At 39.3% G+C, this 21,341-nt stretch overlaps 1 protein-coding gene across 16 annotated transcripts in view; it reads right to left on the bottom strand.

Moving 5' to 3' along the window:
- afdna (afadin, adherens junction formation factor a) overlaps positions 1 to 6,018 on the bottom strand; it is a 118,222-nt gene extending 112,204 nt beyond the window's left edge. For all 16 annotated transcript variants that reach the window (XM_063494949.1, XM_063494950.1, XM_063494951.1 and 13 more), the window contains exon 1: positions 5,741 to 6,018. In XM_063494949.1, coding sequence (XP_063351019.1) covers positions 5,741 to 5,842 — 102 coding nt within the window. In that variant the 5' untranslated portion in view covers positions 5,843 to 6,018. The remainder of the gene's footprint in view (positions 1 to 5,740) is intronic.
- Between the last annotated feature and the right edge of the window lie 15,323 nt (positions 6,019 to 21,341).

The following is a 21,341-nucleotide window of genomic DNA, read 5'->3' as shown; positions in this document are numbered from 1 at the left end:
GTTTAACTCAGATCTGCTGGTCTGGGGGGGGGGGGGGGGGGACTCTGGGTTGTGTAAACTGGTTCCAAAATTTATTCAAAACTTACTTTTTCTTACTTCCTGCACATCAAACTTGCTGTACAGTCTTTGTTTTTACTCCAGAAGTCATATTCAGGACAATCTTGTCAGCAGCTTTTTTTCCCTGATGAGCAGCATTTCCAAGCACAAGAAGCTGCAGAGCTGTCAACATCCAAACTATTAGAGGAGTCTTCCTGATGCTGCATACTCAAAAAAGGTGCTTCTTTTCAAAGATGACACATACCATTATTTTTAGGTTGCATCTAGCAAGTTACTGAATGCCACATTTCTGAACAGACACCATTTGAGCTGACTGAAGAAATTAGAGTAGACAGTGACAAATTGAAGGAAATAAGTGAAGCCTTGACCTAGGGCTGTGCGATATGATTAAAATCTCATATCCCAATGAAAGACATCTATCGTCCCGATAACAATATAAATCACAAAAATTTAACATTTTCTGTAAATTCTGTGAATCTCGGGCAGCTCGACTTGCGTGAAGTGTTGCCAGCTGGGCGTCGTGTACCTGGAGACGAGTGTTTTAACCGATGCATGAAACTATACATTTTTAGACATAAGTTGTAACGGCCGCCATTTTCTTTGTGAGTATTTATTACACAGTGTGCTGCGGGGAAAAGCCTGTTCTAACGTTTGAGTCTAAGGTTTATTTTTTAGCACCTGACGGCTCATTTTTGCTTCTCATCTGTAAACACTCTGCATTCTCTTTCACGTGATTCAGTTTATTTTGAAAAGTCTCAACAGGATCTTGAGCTTTATTGTGAAAGGTTTATGTGGAAAATAAACAAGCGGAGACGCAATGGTTTTACTGTCGTTGCATAAAAACAGGAGCTTGTCCGTCCGTAGTGTGGTTATATTAAATATAAGAGACAGAGAGAACTTAAAGAAATTAATATAGCCACTACAGTGACAATCAAAACGATGAAAAAAAATATCGCCGTAAACAGTTTATTTTGCAACACCACGAAACAAACAATAGCGTAAAATGAAATGATAGACGTTTTTATATCGTCATCCCATATATATCGTTATATCGAACAGCCCTACCTCGACCTCACCAAGTCTGTAATGCTCTGGGGGCGTATTTTGCTACCATGTTTTCGGTCTGCTTGTTGCCACATAGGGAAGATATTTATCCTACGATAAAACATTTCTATCTCATCAATTTAAAAAGATGTGAATCATGTCTTATGGTTGGCTCGGTTTGTCCCATTTAAATTGATCCACTCCATCAAGCTGACTGATTGATCTGGCACTGAGACGTGAAACAGCAGTTCCTCGATTAAAACTTACATCGGTTCACTGAGCACGGTGTGAGGACTAACGATTAGCCAACCAGCACCGTGGCGTGGGATTTAATCTGGTGTCAATCTGTGGAACCCAATTTTTTTTTTTTTTTTTTTTTTTTTAAATTGCCACTGCTTGCTAATTTGCTGAACAACAAATACTGGACAAACATCAACTAAACAAGTAAAACTGTAAAAATTCGTAACATTTTTAGGTTCTTTAAGAGCCTTTTTAACTTCTTTTTAGTTTCTTAAGATGGTATTTTATATGTATGTAAAAAAAACAGCCAATGGGAACCGCAGGGTAATATGATACTTAAACACAGTCACTTTTTTCAACACATAAAATAAAATTTTTTTTAAAAATACTGAGGCTTAGACCCTTAGGCTACAACTATACAACTGAAATCGAAGAAAGTGCTCTTAAAGCTCAGGCAAAACCAGTTTGTTTCCATGGATATTAGACACAGATTAATATGTAGGGCTCCAGGAATTTGTTAGAGGAAATGAAATGCCGTCCCTCACGGAAAAGGCTGCATCCATCTATTATACTGTATTTGTGCCCAAGTGATGGAAATGTCGTCACCAGGATGTTAGCACGAGACTCTGTGCAGACTTCAAGCAGACCTCGAGTGGACTTATAAAAATAATCACTACTCATCCTCTGTTTCTGTCACTGTCCACAACCAAGTGTAAACCTCACTTAATCCTATGGTCTGCATGGTCACTAGATCACGACTACACATGGAGTATCCTCAGCCACATATTTGCTTTGAGCTGTACTACAGGAGCTAAACTTATTTGATAAATGTGATATGCTCCAACTATGATATGAGACATGGGAACACCAATGTTTATTCTCCACTTTACATCCATAATCTAAATTCAGGAGTATTAAATAAGACATAATAGAAAACACAGGTAGAAGATGAGCCTGGTGTCAAAACAATTAAATTCTTTAGTTGGTGCAGGTTTCAGTTTTTAAACCAGGTAAAATGTGCTTTTTCAACTCACAAAAGTTCATGTACTTATGAAGGATCATAAAAATAAGGCAAATTGAAAAGTATCAAACTCTGGCCTATGTCTATGTACTTGAGAGCCTGTTCCTTGGACAATTTTAGAGTATGAAGGTAAAATTATCAATGGCTTCATTAAATATTGCACAAAAACAATAAGCCAATTCTGAGATGGGAACTTTTGATAGGTTTGGGTGCTTTTCTGGAATAACTCTGGTGCAGAGTTTCAGAGAATCATGAAAGCTAAACACTTTAGGAAGACTAATGTGCCACACATACACATAATTTAAAATGCACATGTCCCACCAAAACCTAGAAGGATTAGAAGTCACTAAACCTCCACCAACCTGCAACACCCTTCTTATTATATGCTTATGTTCACGTATGTAATGGCCATGTGAGTAATCCATCCCACAATCTTTTTTTTTTTTTTTTTTTTAAATCAAACAAATGGTTGGTGTGCCTGCATCTCAACACTACATAACTATTGTGCCACAACATCCAAGCCTAGTGTTTATTCAGTCTGCAGAAATAAGTCCCCACATCTCTTCCCACTGCGAGTCCCCAACGTGACATGGGTACCTGTTATGTTATAATGAGCCTCACCATAAGTCCCACAGCAGGACCTATTCATTTTGGGTTTGAAAGATTAAGAAGTTTGAGAACCTTTGCTCCAGACTAATCAGCCATCCATGCCTAATCTAATCACACAAATGATCTCACTGCTCTCAGTGGCAGCTTGCTCTGAAATTAAAGTTTTATAATAATTACCAGATATTCTGTTGTTCTACCGGGGGGGGGGGGTGGCTTTATTTAAGGATAACAGTGTCAAGTTTTATCTATAGCATAGCTCATTTCATGCACAGCTTCACTCTGGAGTGGTCTAGCCTATTTGAAGGACACTTGTGCAGCTTGGGCACTCCACCACCTGACATATGGGTGGGGTGTGGCGTGGTGAAGGAAGGCCATGCATCTCCTTACACTGAGTTATGCTCTGCTGGACTACACTGTGACGCTTGTGAGCTGAAACCCCAGTATAGTGAGAGAATTACAGTCTGGGAAACTTCTGGACATGCAGAGTTAATGATTCCTCACACAGACGAGGGGCTGTGTATTTGTCTGCGCGTGTGTGCTGTGTAGTATGCAACACTGGCCAACGGCTGGCCAGCTTCAATCCTGGTAATCGGCTCAAGAGGAGAAGAGAGGGGACCCTGTGGCCCCCCTACACCCTTATCCAAGAAAGAGGTGGGGGGTGGGCAGCCCGCCTAAAAACACAGCAGCTGACACAATCACAGTCATAGATTTAAATTAAAACTACTTAACCACGAAATGCACCAGTCACGGGCAGGGCTGGATGCAAGGACGTGTCCTGAGGGGGGCACAGGGTGGCACCAGGCATCCCTCTACCAATGCTATTTTGCTAGAGCACTATTAGGCCACCTAGTAGTATATAAGTAATGAAAATCATCTCTACTAGCAGCATTAAAAGTGATATGCACACACTCATGAATCAATAATTATGATCCAATAATGTGTTTATGACTGAAGGTTCTTTCACATTAGGCAGCTGTAGTTGAACTATTTGTATATTTTGATGGTAGATGTCTAAGAAAATGGCCTAGATTAGATTTGGGCAAAATATGAGGGCCAGAATTTCCCTGTAAATCATTTTAGTCCAGCCCTTCAATCCTAATAAAAAAATTAAGCTAAGTGTGGAGTCTGTAATGCATTTTACCTCTATTCTAACACAGTGTATTTCATCAGGTCCAGTCACTCAAACCTACCTTGATTGCCGACACCTGCAGAATGAATTTCAAATTAAATTAGAACTATTTTATTTGTTTTATCTTGTCATTAATGTTAACGTCTTGGTTTGGTCTCAGTGGTGCAGACAGAAAATGCAGGAATCTTGTTTAACTGCACATTTGTCTGGGCTTTAGCCAGTGTAGATGTTATGTTATGTTGTTAGCTGCTAGGCTAGGCTAAACAGCATCACCAGTTTTCTTGGTGGCGTTGAATTGGCAACGTTATTGCAACTCTCATCAATCATGCTGACGTCCTGTGAGCCACCACATTTCAAAAATCCTGGAAACGCCCCTGGCTTGCTGGACACTGAACTTAGTAAGGACTAGAGACATCGCCAAGCCCTTGCTACTGTTCGGCAAGGAGGCGTTTCTTATCCCGTCATGTCATTAGTAAACAGCCACAACCTGAGTCCAGACGGGCGGTTTAATTACAGCACTGCTGCTCCGCCGTTTTGTAGGGTCAAATTATTACTGGTCAAACAAGCAGCTCGTACCAAGCTAGCTCGTGTGTGAGGACAATGCAGGACGACATGACATAGTCAGCGTGTTGCACAGACAGATCGACAGACATACAGAAGAGGGGCTGTCCTGTGGGTGGTGGGCTAGCAGCATCTGAGTGCCCAGCTAAGCATCCACACCCTGCTTGTAGCTAATACTTTAAGCTTTTATCTATATGCCTAACGTATCAAACAACCTGACCGTGTTACTGGGTTTGTCAGCCATTGCAGGCAGTGCTGCGAGTGCGCTGCATGCACTGTACTCGCCGGCTATATTACAACTTTGCCCCCTCATTTAAAAAGCGCAAATATGTAATGCATAAATCACCAATAAGGGGGGTTGTTTATTCTGTTTAATAGTAGCACAGCTTATGTTTGCTCTACAGGTAAAGTGCTTGCTAACTAACTAGCTAGCTAGCCCAGTTAACGTGCCGTTCGCAAGATAACACACCAAATCCCATTCAGAAATCTGGAAATTACATCTTTACCTACTTATCGCACGCATCCACAGAAGCAAGAATAAACCTCAAGGTAGATAATATTCTACTCACATTCGCGCCAAATTCGGCATATTTATCGCACACATAATGTTAAGAGCTTCTGTGATTTGCCAACTTTCAAAATTATTCCTGCCACTTCCCAAATACACAGCTGTGGGCGGCAATAGCTACGCAAGTGTGAACAGTTTCTTTTAAAAGAAAGCGAGAGAGGCAGATTTACCTATACACGATGCTCAACCATGGACTATTAAATAGTTTGCTTGGGTTGCCATGAGGGCTCAAAGATTTAATTAAATTTATAGGCACCATCTTGAACAATGTGTTTACCCTACTATCTGGCAAATCCTGACAATTTTCAATGGAGTTTGGCATTCATTCTCTCGCAGCACGTACGGGGACTTGCCACCGAGTAACCCAAGAAAACCACGCTGCCCGATACTGCTTGGCTTTCAACATTTTCAACCCAAGGGTCAGCCGGGGGTAGGTTTACAGGGCCCCCCTCCCCCAGGAGAGGGCCCGCGTGTCCGCGGCCTCTCCTGCCACTCCTGGCTGAGCTCCTACCTCTGTGGGCCGGCTGATCTCGAACAGGTCGAGCCGGTTGGCGTTCCAGTGGTTGATGATGTCGGCCAGTTTCCTCCTCTCCTCCTCCCTGCTCCCCGACATGGTGGACAGCCTTTCCGTAGGTCCGCACTGTTGAATAAAACTTCCCGTAACGTTAGTCCACAGGAGAAGAAAAAGCCGCCTCACAAACCAAAGGTTCAGGTCTGCTGTTTTATCGCCAGGACTTCGTGCGTCTCTCCGCTCACCGACCGACCTGCTGTCTGATCTGCTCCTGCTTCGCGCTCCCGGTGAGCTTCTGCGCGCCCCCGGTCTATGTGTATGTGTGTGTTTGCGTTTGTGAACGCGCAAACTATTAACTGTTTCAGAACCGTCACAATTGATCGATGACGCTGCTTTTCTTAAATGTGCTGTCTCAAAAGAAGTAGTCCGCTTATGGTGGTCAGCAGGATTAACTCATTATCTTTTCATTAAGACCCCAACACACACACACAAACACGCCCTTGAACCCCCTGAGCGATTTATTTACACTGTAAATATACAATATCTACAAATCAGACAGTGAAATCTCACTACTTATCTTGTTGTTTGTTTGCACTTTGTAAAAAGTAAACAAACAATTGTGCAGAAGAGGAATAAACCAAAAAACTTAGAGATGCAAAAAGATTTGAATACAGTAGAAAAATTATAATTAATCTTTTTAAATAATTGTAATAATCCAATACATTACACAATACATTAAACACAATACATTTCAAGTAGCACACAGAATTTTTTTTTATTTAATTCAGGAGGCAGAGCTCGCTCATCTCGAGGTCAGCTCCTCCAGTCCATATAAAAAAACTGAAAATTGCTGTGTGAATATAGACTGTAGTATTAAAAATGCTCGGTTAAAGTACAAACCAGTCCATTTAGCATTTGGTTGTAAATGTAAGATTCTTTTTTGTTACTTGTTGGAAGCACTGTGAAAGTGCACCAGAATTTTTCTTTATTAATAAAACTAATTGAAAATATTTTCTAATTATTAACCATTAATATTTTAAATTATTACCTTAACGTCCAAAAGGTCGCTGCTAATCTATTTAGCTTTACATCTACCCTTGAATATAAAATTTTCACCTAATTTGCATGCTCAAATGGAAGCAAAAGAGTAAAGTGCATGCAAGAAACTTGATTTTAGAGGTATCATCTTCTTAGCATGTTACCCACAGGTGACCCGGTTTATGTTAAGAGGATAAAATTCCAGTTTTACGCACACAATCAGAGAAAGCATCTTATCTATGTATGGGATGGATGAGCCATTGTGTGCAGTTCTACCTTCGTGATAACCTGTTTCACTGCAGTAGCTTTTTCCTTCCTGTGGACCCACTCTTCATAATCACACTCATTTCCTGTGTGTGTGTGTGTTTCTATTCTGTTTGTTGGGGGTAATGATGTGGCGCTGCGCTCCATCTATGTAAACACCATCTCTTTATTAACACATGGCTGTGAGTGACTCTGAAAGGTCAGCAGATACATGTGAAATGTAATGATCTCATCTATAAAAATAGCTGTGATACAGCAGGGTGGTTAGTCATGTGGGCCGCCCACCTCTTCTCCCAGACAGGGTGCAGAACAGTAGCCCGGGCTTCTTATAAACACATTAGTCACCGTGCCAGAATTTCTGGGTGTTACTGTATAATGGATGAGTGAAGCGTTGAGATCATATGCAAGTAATGAGTAAGGATTTTATCAGAACAGCTGATCTAACTTTAGCTACATGAGAGATTGCATAAAAATGTAAACATCAACAAATAAACTAAATACTGAATACTGCACTTTTACATTATAGTTCATATAAAAGTAATCAAATTAAACAATTGAACGTTAAAACGACTATTTTCCAACCCACTTTTTTTGGCCTGACTGTTACAAAAAGCCACACTTACTTTAGACTTCTTCTTATATTCCTGTACTGTAGTCTGAAAATCAGTCTGATTAAGGTCTGATGTTATGTGATGAATCCTTGCATCTGTTCATTGCCAGCCATTTCATTTTGTACTGATCCAGCCAACTCTTCCAAGTTTGTGTGTTTTTTCCTTTTCAGTGTTCTTACACTTACCATGAAACTGTGTTTATTTACTAAAAGAGAAATAATTTCCCTTTAACTAAAACCGATTCTGAAGTACGATTTCAGTAACTCATCTACATAGAGTATTTTGTAGAGGGTATAGGAGGCGTGGCAGTTGTTTGGCTTGAAATGACAACTGTAATCTCCATACTTTGACTTTTTTCTTGAAATAGTATTTCAACTTTATTCTTGAAATTCTGTTTGTGACAGGTAGCAAAAGATTGGCTTGAAGAGAGAGGAGGCAAAACAGCTTGTTTTGAACTGTGCCCAGTATAAAATAAATGGTGTAACTCATGGAAAGCTACTCCAAGAGCAATAGGTAGGCATCTTAAGTACACCTCTCTAATATGCATATGCTAAAGTGGGTGTGTAAGCAGGTATTTGACTTGCTTTTGAGCCCTTTTTCTTCTTCTTTATGTGATGTGACAAGATGTGAATTCTTTGGGAACTCATTTGACATCAGCAGCAGAAGTGAGAAACCACAACAGGAAACCAACTTTACCAGATAGCCTTGCTACTTCCTGTATCTGTGATGTTATCACAGTGTCAGTCACCACACACACACACACACACACACACACACACACACACACAAGGTAACAGACAGAAGTTTCACTGATTTAAAAAAGCTGACCTACATGGCTTCTGCTGCTTCAAGTTCACGTGTTACCATAATTTCGTTGTACACGCACAATAACAATAATGGGCTATTCTATTCTATTCTATTCTATTCTATTCTATTCTATTCTATTCTATTCACAGGTCTACACCAGTAACTGGAAGAGTCAGTTCTTCTAATAAACAGCAAATGAGATCATTTGTTTTGTCCCGGCTCTGCTTTGCATTTCTCACACTCGCAGATGAGAATAACACGATACAGGTTCACTGCCCTCGCTCACCTCTAATTCTTATCAATTATTTTGTCTCCCGCTGTGACAACCCTCTGTTATCTGTTATTTATTTAAATCAAGTATAATAACCTAATGCTTATCTTACTTACAGAAACATTTAAGTGCAGATTATCTCTCAGTTCAAGAAAAGTTAACATAACAAAGACTTAAGACAAAACAGAGCTAACAAAGCGAGCAAACATTTGAGAGAGGATGCCTCGAGGAACAGCTCGGCACACAAAAATGATGTACAATACATTACAAGGAAGTCTACATGAAAGAAAGCAATGAGGAAGCTCCCAAACAGGAAGCAGCGAGGTGAGCCAGGGTGGTTTGTTTGATTGGAAATTTGCAGAATGAAAAACTGTTTATTTCAATGAACTTAACAACATGTCGACATGTCTTTATGCTGCAGTTGGAGTCCAGCTGTATGCTGATCTACTTATGTGGCCCACACTGACATATCTCAACAGCTACTGAATTAATTGCAATAACATTTTCTGCAAGCATTTGTTATCCTAAGAGGTTGCAGTCCCTACTCGACCAGGAAGTTCACCTAGTTGATCAGGTGACTGTGTGTCACCTGTGTTCAGTTCTGATCCAGGACCCTTTGCTGTATGTCTTTCCTGTCTAAAAAAATATTTACTATCATATCAAATAAAGGCAAAAATGCTCAGAAAAGTATGTTAAAGAATTCAAAATGGTTAGCGTTTTTAGCATTAACATCAGGCCCTGTACAGCCTTAGAGATCTGCTGGTATGGCTGCAAGAATTTCATGAGGACATAGACAGTATATAAACGATTAACTTGACACTCTCTAATAGTTTGCATTAATTTTTAAAATATTATAATATATTATGATATATAATGTAGCAACATGCTATTAGGAAAAATCTCGATGATGAAGCAGGGTATGGTTTAGGGTGTGTCTGCTTTGTGAGTGACCACTCCTCGTTCGTGGTGTTTGGTTTAAAAAGAAACAAGAGGGCAATGGTTAAAGCTGATGCTTCAAAACTGAACTTCACAAACTCACAAGCTTTCCATCTGTGATCCATGTCTTTCCCTCCGATCCCTCCAAAAACAGACACTACAGAACTACTTGTCCCACAGTTGGAGACATCATCCAGGAGAGGCTATTGCAAAAAGTACATAGATGATTCACAGATGCAGCAATGATTTTATTCCCAGTGAAATCGCCCCAACTTGCAGTTCGTAATGACTCATAACAATGTGAGCTGATTCTCAAAGGGACCCCGGCAGAACTGGCTCTGCATAAGCACCACATCTGTGGAAAAGAGGTAGAAGAGACTTGTCACTGAAACTTTATTTATGTCAGACAGCTGAGGGAGTCAAGTGAGACCTGACCTCTTGTATTTTATTGTTCATGACCGAGAGCGCCTCTCAATCTCATACCACTCCTTTCAATGTAGTGTGTGTGTGTGTGTGTGTGTGTGTGTGTGTGTGTGCATGTGCGCAGTGTCACCTGAAGGGTATTGAATTTATTACCATCACAGTGGATGGAGGTATTTTTAATCACCATATCTATACTTTTATTAAAACTACTGTTGGGTTAAGTGAGGTCATTACAGAAAGACATAAACAGATTTGAGGTGGGGTTAATGAATAATGGATGTACCAGGTAATAAAAACAGATTGATAAAGATGGAAGAGATTTACTGAAAGCTTTTTCCAGAAAACCCCAAAAAGACAAAGCAGGTCGAGGAATAGAGAAATCTTTTTTAAAACTTTTTCAGACAGTCGAGTATGCATTTGACCTGCAGTTTGAAATCAAACACCTGCACACTGTCATGACTCACTAGCTCTTAATCTCTAAAACAATGTGAGAAATGTGACTTTATCAGACCTTTCAGTAACATCCAGCAACTTTGACATAATCTTCATCCCACTGATTTGTAAAGGAAGTGAGAGTACTTTAGAGCAAAGAGAGCTTAAGTTAAGCAAAAATAGATATTAATCAGCAGACACGTTGTTAAAGGATAAGAAAGGAAAACTTTGATGTGATAAGTGCTCAAACAGAAGCAGACACGAGGAGAAAGAAGGTTCGCAATTAAATGTAATAACAGCTTTCCTTCTTGAAAACACCTCTGAAATCTAAACTAGCCCTGAAGATGAACTAAAGCAGGGGCTGCTATTGAGGGTTAAAGATTTGCACAAATAGCTGCAGTTTTTGACTATGTTAATAGATAGTCACAGTTATTCTCCCTCATGCTTGAAATTGATTTAATTCAATTATGTTATGTATTAAGAAGCTGGTAAGGTATAAAGAACATCAATAAAAGCTCAAATTTGGGTTTTTTTTTTCATTTTGTTTTTTTTAATTTATCATAGGTGCACTGTGATACAAGATGCTAACAATTAACAGGACAACCTCCCTAAAACTCATCTCACTTAAGAAAGTATTATCCTTTTCTATCCAAGTAACAAAGACTCATGATCAGGCAAGCGCCTCAAAAATGCGCCTCTCTCTGCACAGTGGCACGATTCAGTGTGTTATCTACCAACACACCTTTCTTTCTTTCCTGTTCTTTTCTCACCATCTGTTGCTCATATTCCAAGAGAAACATGAATTTCTCTCACACAGCGCAACAGGAAACATCTGCTGCGGTGAGAAATGTGGCCGCGCAGGATACATGGAGAGGCGGGAGGAGCTTTGTATGATTTTAAAGGTGTGAACAAATGACCGCAATGAAATGAAAGCATGGAAATCTGTGCCACTGTATTAATCCATGTCTTTGTATTCCAGTGTGTACAAAGACTCCACGTCATGAAAATGCCATCCTTCAAACTTCCATTTACATAACAGTCATGGGGTGCTTTATGTAGCACCTCGCCTCAATGAGACAAGAAACCTGTGTGTCTAGTTGATGATGCCTCTGTGACGGTTGATAGTAAAATAATCATCACAAAGGCATATAATAACTACAACATGCAGAGACCGTGCATCCAAGGTAATGGAGAAATTTATTTTGGAACGTTCAGCGTTTCTTTGGTATATGGCAGGAAAGCCATCGGACTAGAAAACATCCAAAAACAGCAAGAGCTAAATAAATGCAAAGACCCGGTTGGGGAACAAACCAATGAGGGAAGAGACACCTGAGACCTGTATGAAGTGGGAACTTCAGATTTAATCCTGGGTTTTCTGTCTTATCAGGGTATATTACAGTAGAGTGTTTAAAATTAATCACACAACATGATTCAGGAGCTTGTAGAGCCACCTTTTGTAGCAATAACTTGAAGCAATCATTTCATTGTCTCTATAATTTTATCAGTCTTGCACATCATTTTGAATGAATTTGGCCCAATCTTCTTTATATCATTTCTTCAGTTCATTGAAATTTGTGGCATTTCAATCAGGTTAAGAGCTGGACTTTAAATAGCTCACTGCAACATCTTAATTTTTTTCTGTAATGAGGCCTGCAGAGTCTGGGTTTATACCCAGTCCGCTTCAAGGTAGATTATAACATTGTATTAACACATGACTAAATGTTACAGACCTGCATACTACCCAAACTTTGGCTTTTATAGTGGTGCTCACACTAGCTGATGATTAATTAAGCAAGTGCATTTGATCACCAGCACCTTCCTGCTGCTAACACCCTTTATGTGGAAGGAGTAAGGTGTACTATCACTGCATAAAGCCTGCTTTGGTGCAGATTATGTACAAGATAAGAGATCAACGAGTAGGAAACCACCTCTTAATGACCAATCAATTTTCTGGAAAATCATATCACCATTCCTGGAAGGTGCCTTGTATCTGTGTGCACAGATATTACAAATTTTATCATCTTTTTCTGACAAGCATGAATAAATAATACAAATTCAAGTTTATATTTTTCACATAAAAGTGTAAACTACATTGAATAAATTACAACACTAAAAAGATTAAACTGAGGCAGGAAAATAAATTGTAATCTCAGTACATAAAACAGGCACTTCTTGCTTCTGTTATTGTTGTTTTTTTTAATTCTGTTCTTACTACCGTTTTATAAGATGCTCAAAAATAGCTGTACAGGACACAAAGAATTATTAGGTAGGCTCCTGTTAACTCCACTGAAACATGTTTTATATATATATCTTAACCAAGGCTTGAAAACATTTAAAATTAGGTTAACGATAGGATAACTACCCAAACTTTCCCCTGCACTTTTATCATTGTACAAACATCCTTAAGCACCTGGATATTTCTTAAAGTAAAAATTGAGACTTGACCAATTGACCAATGTCAACCTGTTGGGGATGACAGTAACTGAGATCAGCCTCTTAGTAAAAAACGATTTTTAGTTATAGGAGGTTCCATTTTCAGAACATACTGTGCATAATTTTTGCCTCATTAACAGCCAAACTAGGCAGCTTACTGCTGCAAATGACAGTTTGCGAGGCAGCTATGGTTGGCTCTCTCGCTCATGGCAGGATCATGAATAATGAACAAACCAGTAAGTGTTGTTCCTCAAATGATTTATTTTGATGCCTTTATGTAATGCATATTATTTATTATATAATGTGATGCCCTTAAGCCCTGATCTTCTGAACACACTAATGTTTAAACAGTGATCAGCTGTATCTGGTGACTCCATCAGTCATCTCTTCACTCTGATCCAGCACTGCTGCTGCTTCTACGGCAAAACAAATCAGTACAATTTTTACCAACATATTGCACCAACACAAACATACAGAAAGGTATGTTGGCTTCTACATAATAATGCAGCTTAACAACAGACTTTAGCAGACACACATGGCTTTGATAAAGTTAAGTAATTGTTTTGTAGTTCAAAACCTTGAAGAACCAAAAGGAACAAACTTTTTTTTTTCTTTTATATTGCATGAAGAAATAAAGTAATACACACAGTCACAGGACATCAACAGCTATTTGTTAGTGAGGCCCTGAGGGGTTTTCACCATTAACATCATCCTACTGTTTTAAAACCAGACACAGGTCGACCTGCCCTAAAGCATATTCTGCTTTATCATCTATTTAATTCCAAATAGAACCATCATGTCTCATTCTACAAGACTTGAAATAAGCAACTGAGACCATAAGGTCATCAGAAAAGTTTAGATGCTGCATCTGCTCTTTACATACTGTCTTTGGTACAGTGCTGTGACTCTTGGTTTCATGCTTTGTCCTCTGGTATCCCTCAATGACAAATATCCTGCCCTGTTAACTGTAACACATTAGACTCTTTTGTTCATCACACAAGCCGTCCTTTGTTGGTCAAACCCAGAAGCTTAATCATCTGTCGTTAAGCTGTGTTTATGGTTTTAATGAATTGCTATGAAGAAAGAATGCTTCCAGTTTGGAACATGGTGAGCAAGTATGACTGGATTATTTCTAGTGGATCTGGACTTTTCTTTTCAATTCTTTTCTTCTCTTTGCTCCTTCCTTCCTTCCAGCCTTCCCTTTTCCTTCCTTCCTTCACTTTTCCTTCCTTTCACAGTATTTGATGTATGTGATATATTTATGTCTTCCTATATTTCCAAGCCAGGCATCTAATCCATTCAAATTGCATTTTGACTCTGTTTTGTCGATAAAACTTACTATTAATACAGGGTTATAAATATCCAATCAAAAATGAAAGAAGCCCCGGAAAATACGTTTCAAGATGAAGCTCTCTTTATGACACAGTCAAATAGTTTGTTCGCTTGATGTATTTTATGTTGTAGAACGAAAGCTTCTGTTAAGCAGACACATTTTCACGCATCTAATCAAAAACCATTCAGAAAAACTTGATGAATTTAAGATAAGGTAACCAGAAGTGCAAAATGCAAACTGATCTTCAGCTTTTAAGATGCATTGTTGCAGTACTTAGATATACGTTTCTGTTTTTTATATGAAGTTTTAGAATAACTAGTAAATAAAAGATACAATAAATGGACAAGACAAAGAAAGGAAATAAAAAATAGAAACTGGAAGACCAAAAAATGCAAAGAAAACTCTCTATAGACCTTCTATGTCACATACTATCACTGTAAGAAGCAGAGAAAATCAGATGCACAAAATAAATAAGTGTAGAAAGTGCCTTTATAATTGCACATTGCAAGTGTAGTGCATACTGTACCTTTTTATCCACTCATATTTTATGCATTATGCATGGATAGTGGAGCTCAGAGTATGACGATGTGCTACAGGGGCTTTGCAGCATCTGTTAATCTGTGCTATTGACTGAACATCTATTAGTCATGAGGAATCCGCTCCACCCACACACAGCTGACATGGATTCCCTTGGTTGTTGCTATTTTTCTTTACAACATAATTTTAATAATATTCATGCAATAAATTCATATTGTAAAACCTATGAATCCCAGCACTTTCCCTTTAAAATCCCATTCATAAACACACCTCACTGGTACTGATTGTTCAGTGGGGTCCACAAATGCTGACAAAGGAATTGTTTTGGGGGGTTTTTGCAAAACAAAAATGAGAGCTTGATTTTTTTTTTTAAAAGCCAAATAACCAAGAGGAACACTAAAAACATCAACAAATCACAAACCAGGAAGACTGAATGGTACAGGACACAAAAGGCATGAAGCTCAGGAACACATAGGAGTAAAAATCATCATCTGACAAAGACAAATGAGAAGAAAGACCACATGCTTGTGACAAGTGGGAACACTAAGTGGAGAGGGCAGGCCCAAAAGGCAGGAAATGAAAAAAATGCAGGACACAAAAACCACATCAAGGCACAAGAGGACAATAACCTCCAAAATAAAACAGGAAGTAAGCAAAACACAAACACCTACCACTGAGAAACATCAAAACAGAGACAGAGGAACAAACAGGAGCTTTATTGTGTATAAATAGTATTGTGGCATGCACATACACCAGTCAGCCACAACATTAAAACTGCTGACAGCAGGAATGAAGAAATTTCATCACCTCATTACAGCTAAATATTTGTAATGAGGTGTCCTGGTATTCATGCATCTGTTACAGACTCAAGCCGTCAAGGTGATGTCGCTCCCTGATGGCAGGGGCCTTCTCCAGCAAAACAATGGGCCCTGCTACACAGCAGAAAGTATGAGGAACGGCTCAAGAAACACAACAAAGAGTCAGATGCATTTGCCCAGCTTCTAGACTCCCCACATACCAATCTGATACAGCTTCCCTGAGATGCGTTGGAACAAGTAAGATCAAGCCCCACCCAACAAACCACAAGATCCAAAAGTCCTGCTGTTGATATCCTGGTGCCAGACACCACAGGACACCTGAGAGGTCCCGCGTCAGTGCTCCGCTGGGTCAGAGCTGTTTTGGCAGCCATTATTAGACAGGTGGCTGTTTATACAGTATCTTGTACCTTAAAACACATCTTTTACCAATCTTTATTTTTTTTCTGCATCCTTGTGTTTGGTACTTAAACGACTGAGTTTCTAAAGGCGCTTCAAATCTTTTATCCTTTGTGTCATAATCTAATAAGAGTTTTAATCTGATGGTTTTTGGTTGGTTAAAACTAAAGCAATGCAGTTTATTGAGTTCACTGGGTTTTCCCCTCTTTTTACATCTAAACCTGTACTGTCAGTCTGTGCATGCAGAACAATTCATTTGAGATTGTAGAGATTCGTTTTTAACCTAACCTTTCCTATTTGCTTTTATGCTGATGGCTGGATAAGAAATTTGTAGCCAGCATGCATTAAATTAGAAGTTATAGCCAAGAGACATGTTGTGTAGCTCAGCAATAAATACTGGAAACATGGAAATAGGTAGCGTGCCCAGACACGGATACTTCAGGCATAAACATCTGGTAAAACCACAGCTTTTGTACACCTCCCACAATAAAAAATGTGTTTATTAGGGGGTTTTACACAGGTCGACAAAAAAAATAAAAATAAAATGAAGAGAACAGAGAGAAGTGTCAAAAGCTGCTAATATCAGTCCCTGCACAACCAAATGTTAAGGTGTTATGGACAGTTTCCTTATTTATATCAACTCTAATGGGGTAAATTATTTTAAAACTCATTCATTTAGACTTTTTCAAGGCAGCTATGCCGATACAGTGAGCCGTAGTCATCACCTGTCTGCCAGGCATCACCTCATCTATTGGAGTCTTGACTTTGCTTGTGCCATTTAACTGCATTTTCTGAGAAATACCCTGCTATGCTGCTAGGTGCAGACTGTACAAGTAGTTTGTTCTTTGAGTTTTGTGAGGAAAATTTTAGTAATTGATTTGTATATGACTCTTTGTCACACTAATCATCAGATATGTGAGTCTCTGGATTGCACCTGTACAGTTTATGGATGCAGCGTGCTAAGTAAATGTGCTGGTAAATTTGCACCTCATCCCCTCAACCCAAATGCAGACACTTCTGGCTCCATAAAGCAGGACCATACTGGCTAAACACTAATGTTTAGGTAATTCAACACGGACTACCTCCATCCTTCACACTGTGGCTCTGATTTTCCAGATTTTTTACATTTCAAGCTTTTATGCTAAGCAGCCTCCATCGTTTTTCTAATTTAACTCTCAATTAGATTAGAAAACTCATCGAGGCTAGAACTATTTCTTTAGTAGTTTCCTAAATGTGTAAGGTCATCAGTGATTAGATCAGTGATTCAACTCAAGCCTATAACCTTAGATTTATCTTTTGAACGCTAATAAAAAGTATGTTTTGGGACAAATGTAAATAAAATTTAAATTTGAAGTTAAACTTTAAGTCAGTTGGAATTATCTTTCATTCCCCAACATTTTCCAGAACAATAAAATCAAATACAAAAACAAACAAACATATTCTAATAGGTCATTAATGATGGCCTAGACAGTGGGTTAAAAATGAGACAAATTTGGCAAATTAGATTTCTCTTTGCAAAATGCTGTGAAACTATTTAATTTACTCTTTTTTTTTTTTTTTTTAACTCCTATAAGGTTGTCAGCTTTTCCATTGGGGTTTCTGATGCATGCAAACTTTCATCATAAGCTTTTTAGTTTATAGCTTGTTTCTTTCCTTTTTTCCCTCCCTTGTATCCACTTTGCGTGATTTATAATTTATTCTCTGGCTTTGTCTTCTATCTTTTCTGTATCCTGATGACTTGATGTGGGAGTCAAATCGGAGCAAACAGAAGCATTAGCTTCACACTGCTGAACAACCAATTAAACAGCAAACAGCAGAGTGAAAGTGGAACATCTTTGTTTTGTATCACTGCGCTGACCATCTGCAATCCACCGAGACTTCTTAAGTTTCTGTTGCACTCCCTTCATTGACTCAAAGCAGCGGGAGCAAGCTAGAAATGAAGGACATGGAGGTTAGGTTAAAAAAAAGAGAGAGAGAGCAAGAGAGAAAGGAAGGAGTGAAGAAGAGGAGGTGACAAAACCCACAGAGGGTAGCTCAGTTTTGCAGATGTTAAGGGAGCTCAAACTGGGCTCAGTGGCCGTGGACAAGCATCTGGAAAAGGCATCAGTGGATGTGGTTACAAGAGTAGAGAAATCTCTTCGTGGCTTCTTAAAACAGCTGCAGGGCTGTTTAGGGTTGACGCATGTTAAAATTATAACTGGGCTGGAATAATCTGTCCATCCATCCATTTTCTGGTTCCTATCCCAGCTGTCAAAGGCCAAAAGACAGGTTAGAACATGAACAGATCACCAGTGTGTTACAGGGTTAACACAGAGAGACAGACAAATCTTCACGCTCATGTTCACAAACCACAACCAATTCAGAATCACCTACTAACCTAACATGCATGTCTTTGGACTGTGGGTGGAAGCCTCAGTATCCAGAGAAAACCCACACAGACATGTGAACAACATGTAAACTACACAGAAAGGCCTCAGCCAGTTGATTCAACCTGACGTTCAGATGTCATCAGATAAAATACCAATTTTGGCTGGTTACCTCCATGATGTGTAAAGACATAGGAAACACAAGTGCAGGACACGGTAGTCAGAATCCAAATCTTTAATCCAGGATAAGGTTATGCACTAGGAAGGCAAAGTCCAAATATATAAAGGAGACCAACAGAACAAAGACGACAAACAATGGAGACATGAGTAATAGTAACTGTAGAACATTGTAACACTCAAGTGCAATGAAAAGAAAAGAAAACAAAGGGAACCAGGGAGTATATACACACAGACAGGTGAGTCACTGGCTAATTGAGATCAAAACAGAACAAATGACCGAATGGTAAATAACTAAAGTGTGAAACAAACAGGGAATTGCAGAAAAATCTAACGGAACAAAACAAAAAAGACTGAATACAGACAAAAGAAAGTTAAAGAATAATACAGAACAGGTGAACCAATGCAGCATTTCATGTGAGGTGGAAAGCTGGAGGCCCCGAGGTCCCAGCAGCTGGAACGCCTCCTCAAGTAGGTCTTCCCACTTCGGAGTTCTGACACTAGACTCCAGCAGGGACAGTAAAAAAATAAAAGAAAGAAGTAAAAGCACAGATCTAACCTAAAAATGAAACCATAAGTGAACTAAAAAAGGGAGTAGTCCCAAATTTACCATGAAAGAAGAAGTAATATTAATACTATACTATACTGTACTTTACTACTATAAACTGTACTTCTATCAGGTACTTTGTGTAACTAACCAGGACTTTGTGAGCTTTGTGAGTGACTCCCTTTATATCTGCCTGAATGAAGCTTTTCTGTAGCAGCTTCTAATTTCAGGTCCTCTTTCACTTCTCTTGCTAACGGTGTGCCTCAAGGTCATGTTTTGGAACCTATATTGTTTCTGCTTATCTGCTTCCTCTTCAGCACATTTTGAGAACATCTCACTTTTAAGTCCTAAGGTGTTTCTAAGCTACAGCTCTTGCATAGGTGCTTAAACTATTAAATGTTGGGAGGCTGACAATTTGTTTCCAACCTAAGTCCCACTGTGTCATGCCCTGAGCTGGAAATTGTTATTCATGCCTTTATTTCACCATATTTAGATTACTATAATTCACTCGTTCACTTGTCTTGATAAAGTCTCCTTAGAAAGCATACTGGTTGTGAGGCTTCTGACTAGGTATTCTAAGTATTCACATCACACCGTTGCTAATTCACTTGTACTGGCTCCCCATTAACTTCATGGTCCTGGGGTGGTGAGGGATTTTTCTTGTGTTCTTCACTCATGCTGCTCTTCAAGTAAAGGTGGGATGGGTTTGCTGTTAGAGTCTTCTGGTTCCCGTTCTTCCACTGATGCACCACCATGAGATTGCCATCCTTGGTTAACCAGTAAGCAGGTTCTTCTTATGACACTCTGTCCTTTCTCCTAGAAACAATTCTCTGTCGCTGAAGAGTCTCAAAGTGACCAGTCACTTCCTCTGCTGCTTTCTCCCTGGACATTGAGCAAGAACTTGCACCACTTACAATAATGACTCACCTGCTCGTCATTGCTGCCTGGATTAACCTCCCCTTGTTCTCTGACAGAGTTAGCTACCTGAGCAGCAAGCACAGACTCCCTGTTATACTCCTTGTTTTCTTGCTAATAAATCATTCAGAATTCCCACAAAAAGCCTTACCTTTAAAGGTCACGACACAGAATCTGCTTTAAGATTCTGGTTTTAACTGGTTTTAACACACCAACATACATCAGTGAACTTTTACATCCATACATCTGGCTGGAACACTCTTTCTTTGAGCCTGAGATCTGTGGACTCACTGGTTTCTTTTAAAAAACTCACCTTTTGGAGCTAGCTGCTGGAGTATTACTGATTTTGAAAGTTCTTTTTAACAGTGCAGGAAAACTTCACCAGCTTATTTCCATATATTAGTCAAAGGGGGAAGATAACATGCTGATTTGTACCACAGGAGCTGACAGGGCTCTCTTTATGGCTCTCTGGCAGCTGAGTACATTTACAGGATGAAAATGGATTGCGGAAGATGTGGAGGGAAATTACTGTCAGAGTTGTTAACAGCCAAAAATAACTTTGAAATATAAATCGTGTAGAGGACATCTAAACATTTTATAACATGTCAGTAACAATAAGAGGCAAAGAGTCGGACTAAGACCGTAGCTGACTGACAAAGAAGGAGCCTCGCTTTGGAGGATTTGTCTCATCTGTTCTCCCTCACAAGTACAGAAGCAAAAGCACATATGCAAACACTGCACTCCCTCTGCCAGACAGATGGAGAGACAGTCAGGCTTCTCAGCCAGTTCCTGCATTTTTCTCCAGAGCAGCATCCCTCCCTGTCCAGCAGCAGTGTAGAAAGTCCTCATTTGAACCAGGTGCAGCCGTCGTTCAGCAGTACAAGCCAGCAGCAAACTGCAGCCCCTCCTTGGCTCTCTGCCGGCATGTTGTGTAGCTGGCCTGATGCCACATAGAGGCTGAAATAGAGTTTCTAAATAGATCTTGGAGGTGTTCTCTGCTCCGTCACCCTGTTAGCTGCATAAAGACTAACATATTCTGACTAAAACCAGAAAAGAAATTCTTAATATAAATATATATATCTTTTAAAAACTAAAAACTGAAATTGACATTTCTTTGTTAAGAAGACCACCCAGAGCACAGAGCTCATTAACATTTAAGCTGGAAACAGGGATTAGATAGGTCACATCATTCAAAGGCCTTGTTCAGTTGTAAAGGTCGTTTTATTGAATGAACCGCAGCAACAGTGACAGTTCTCACAGTCATTAAAGTACCTCTATATATGTTCACACTCATGTA

This window comes from Pelmatolapia mariae, linkage group LG15, assembly GCF_036321145.2.
Source record: "Pelmatolapia mariae isolate MD_Pm_ZW linkage group LG15, Pm_UMD_F_2, whole genome shotgun sequence".
Lineage (NCBI taxonomy): Eukaryota > Metazoa > Chordata > Actinopteri > Cichliformes > Cichlidae > Pelmatolapia > Pelmatolapia mariae.
This window is presented reverse-complemented; position numbering and strand designations above follow the sequence as displayed.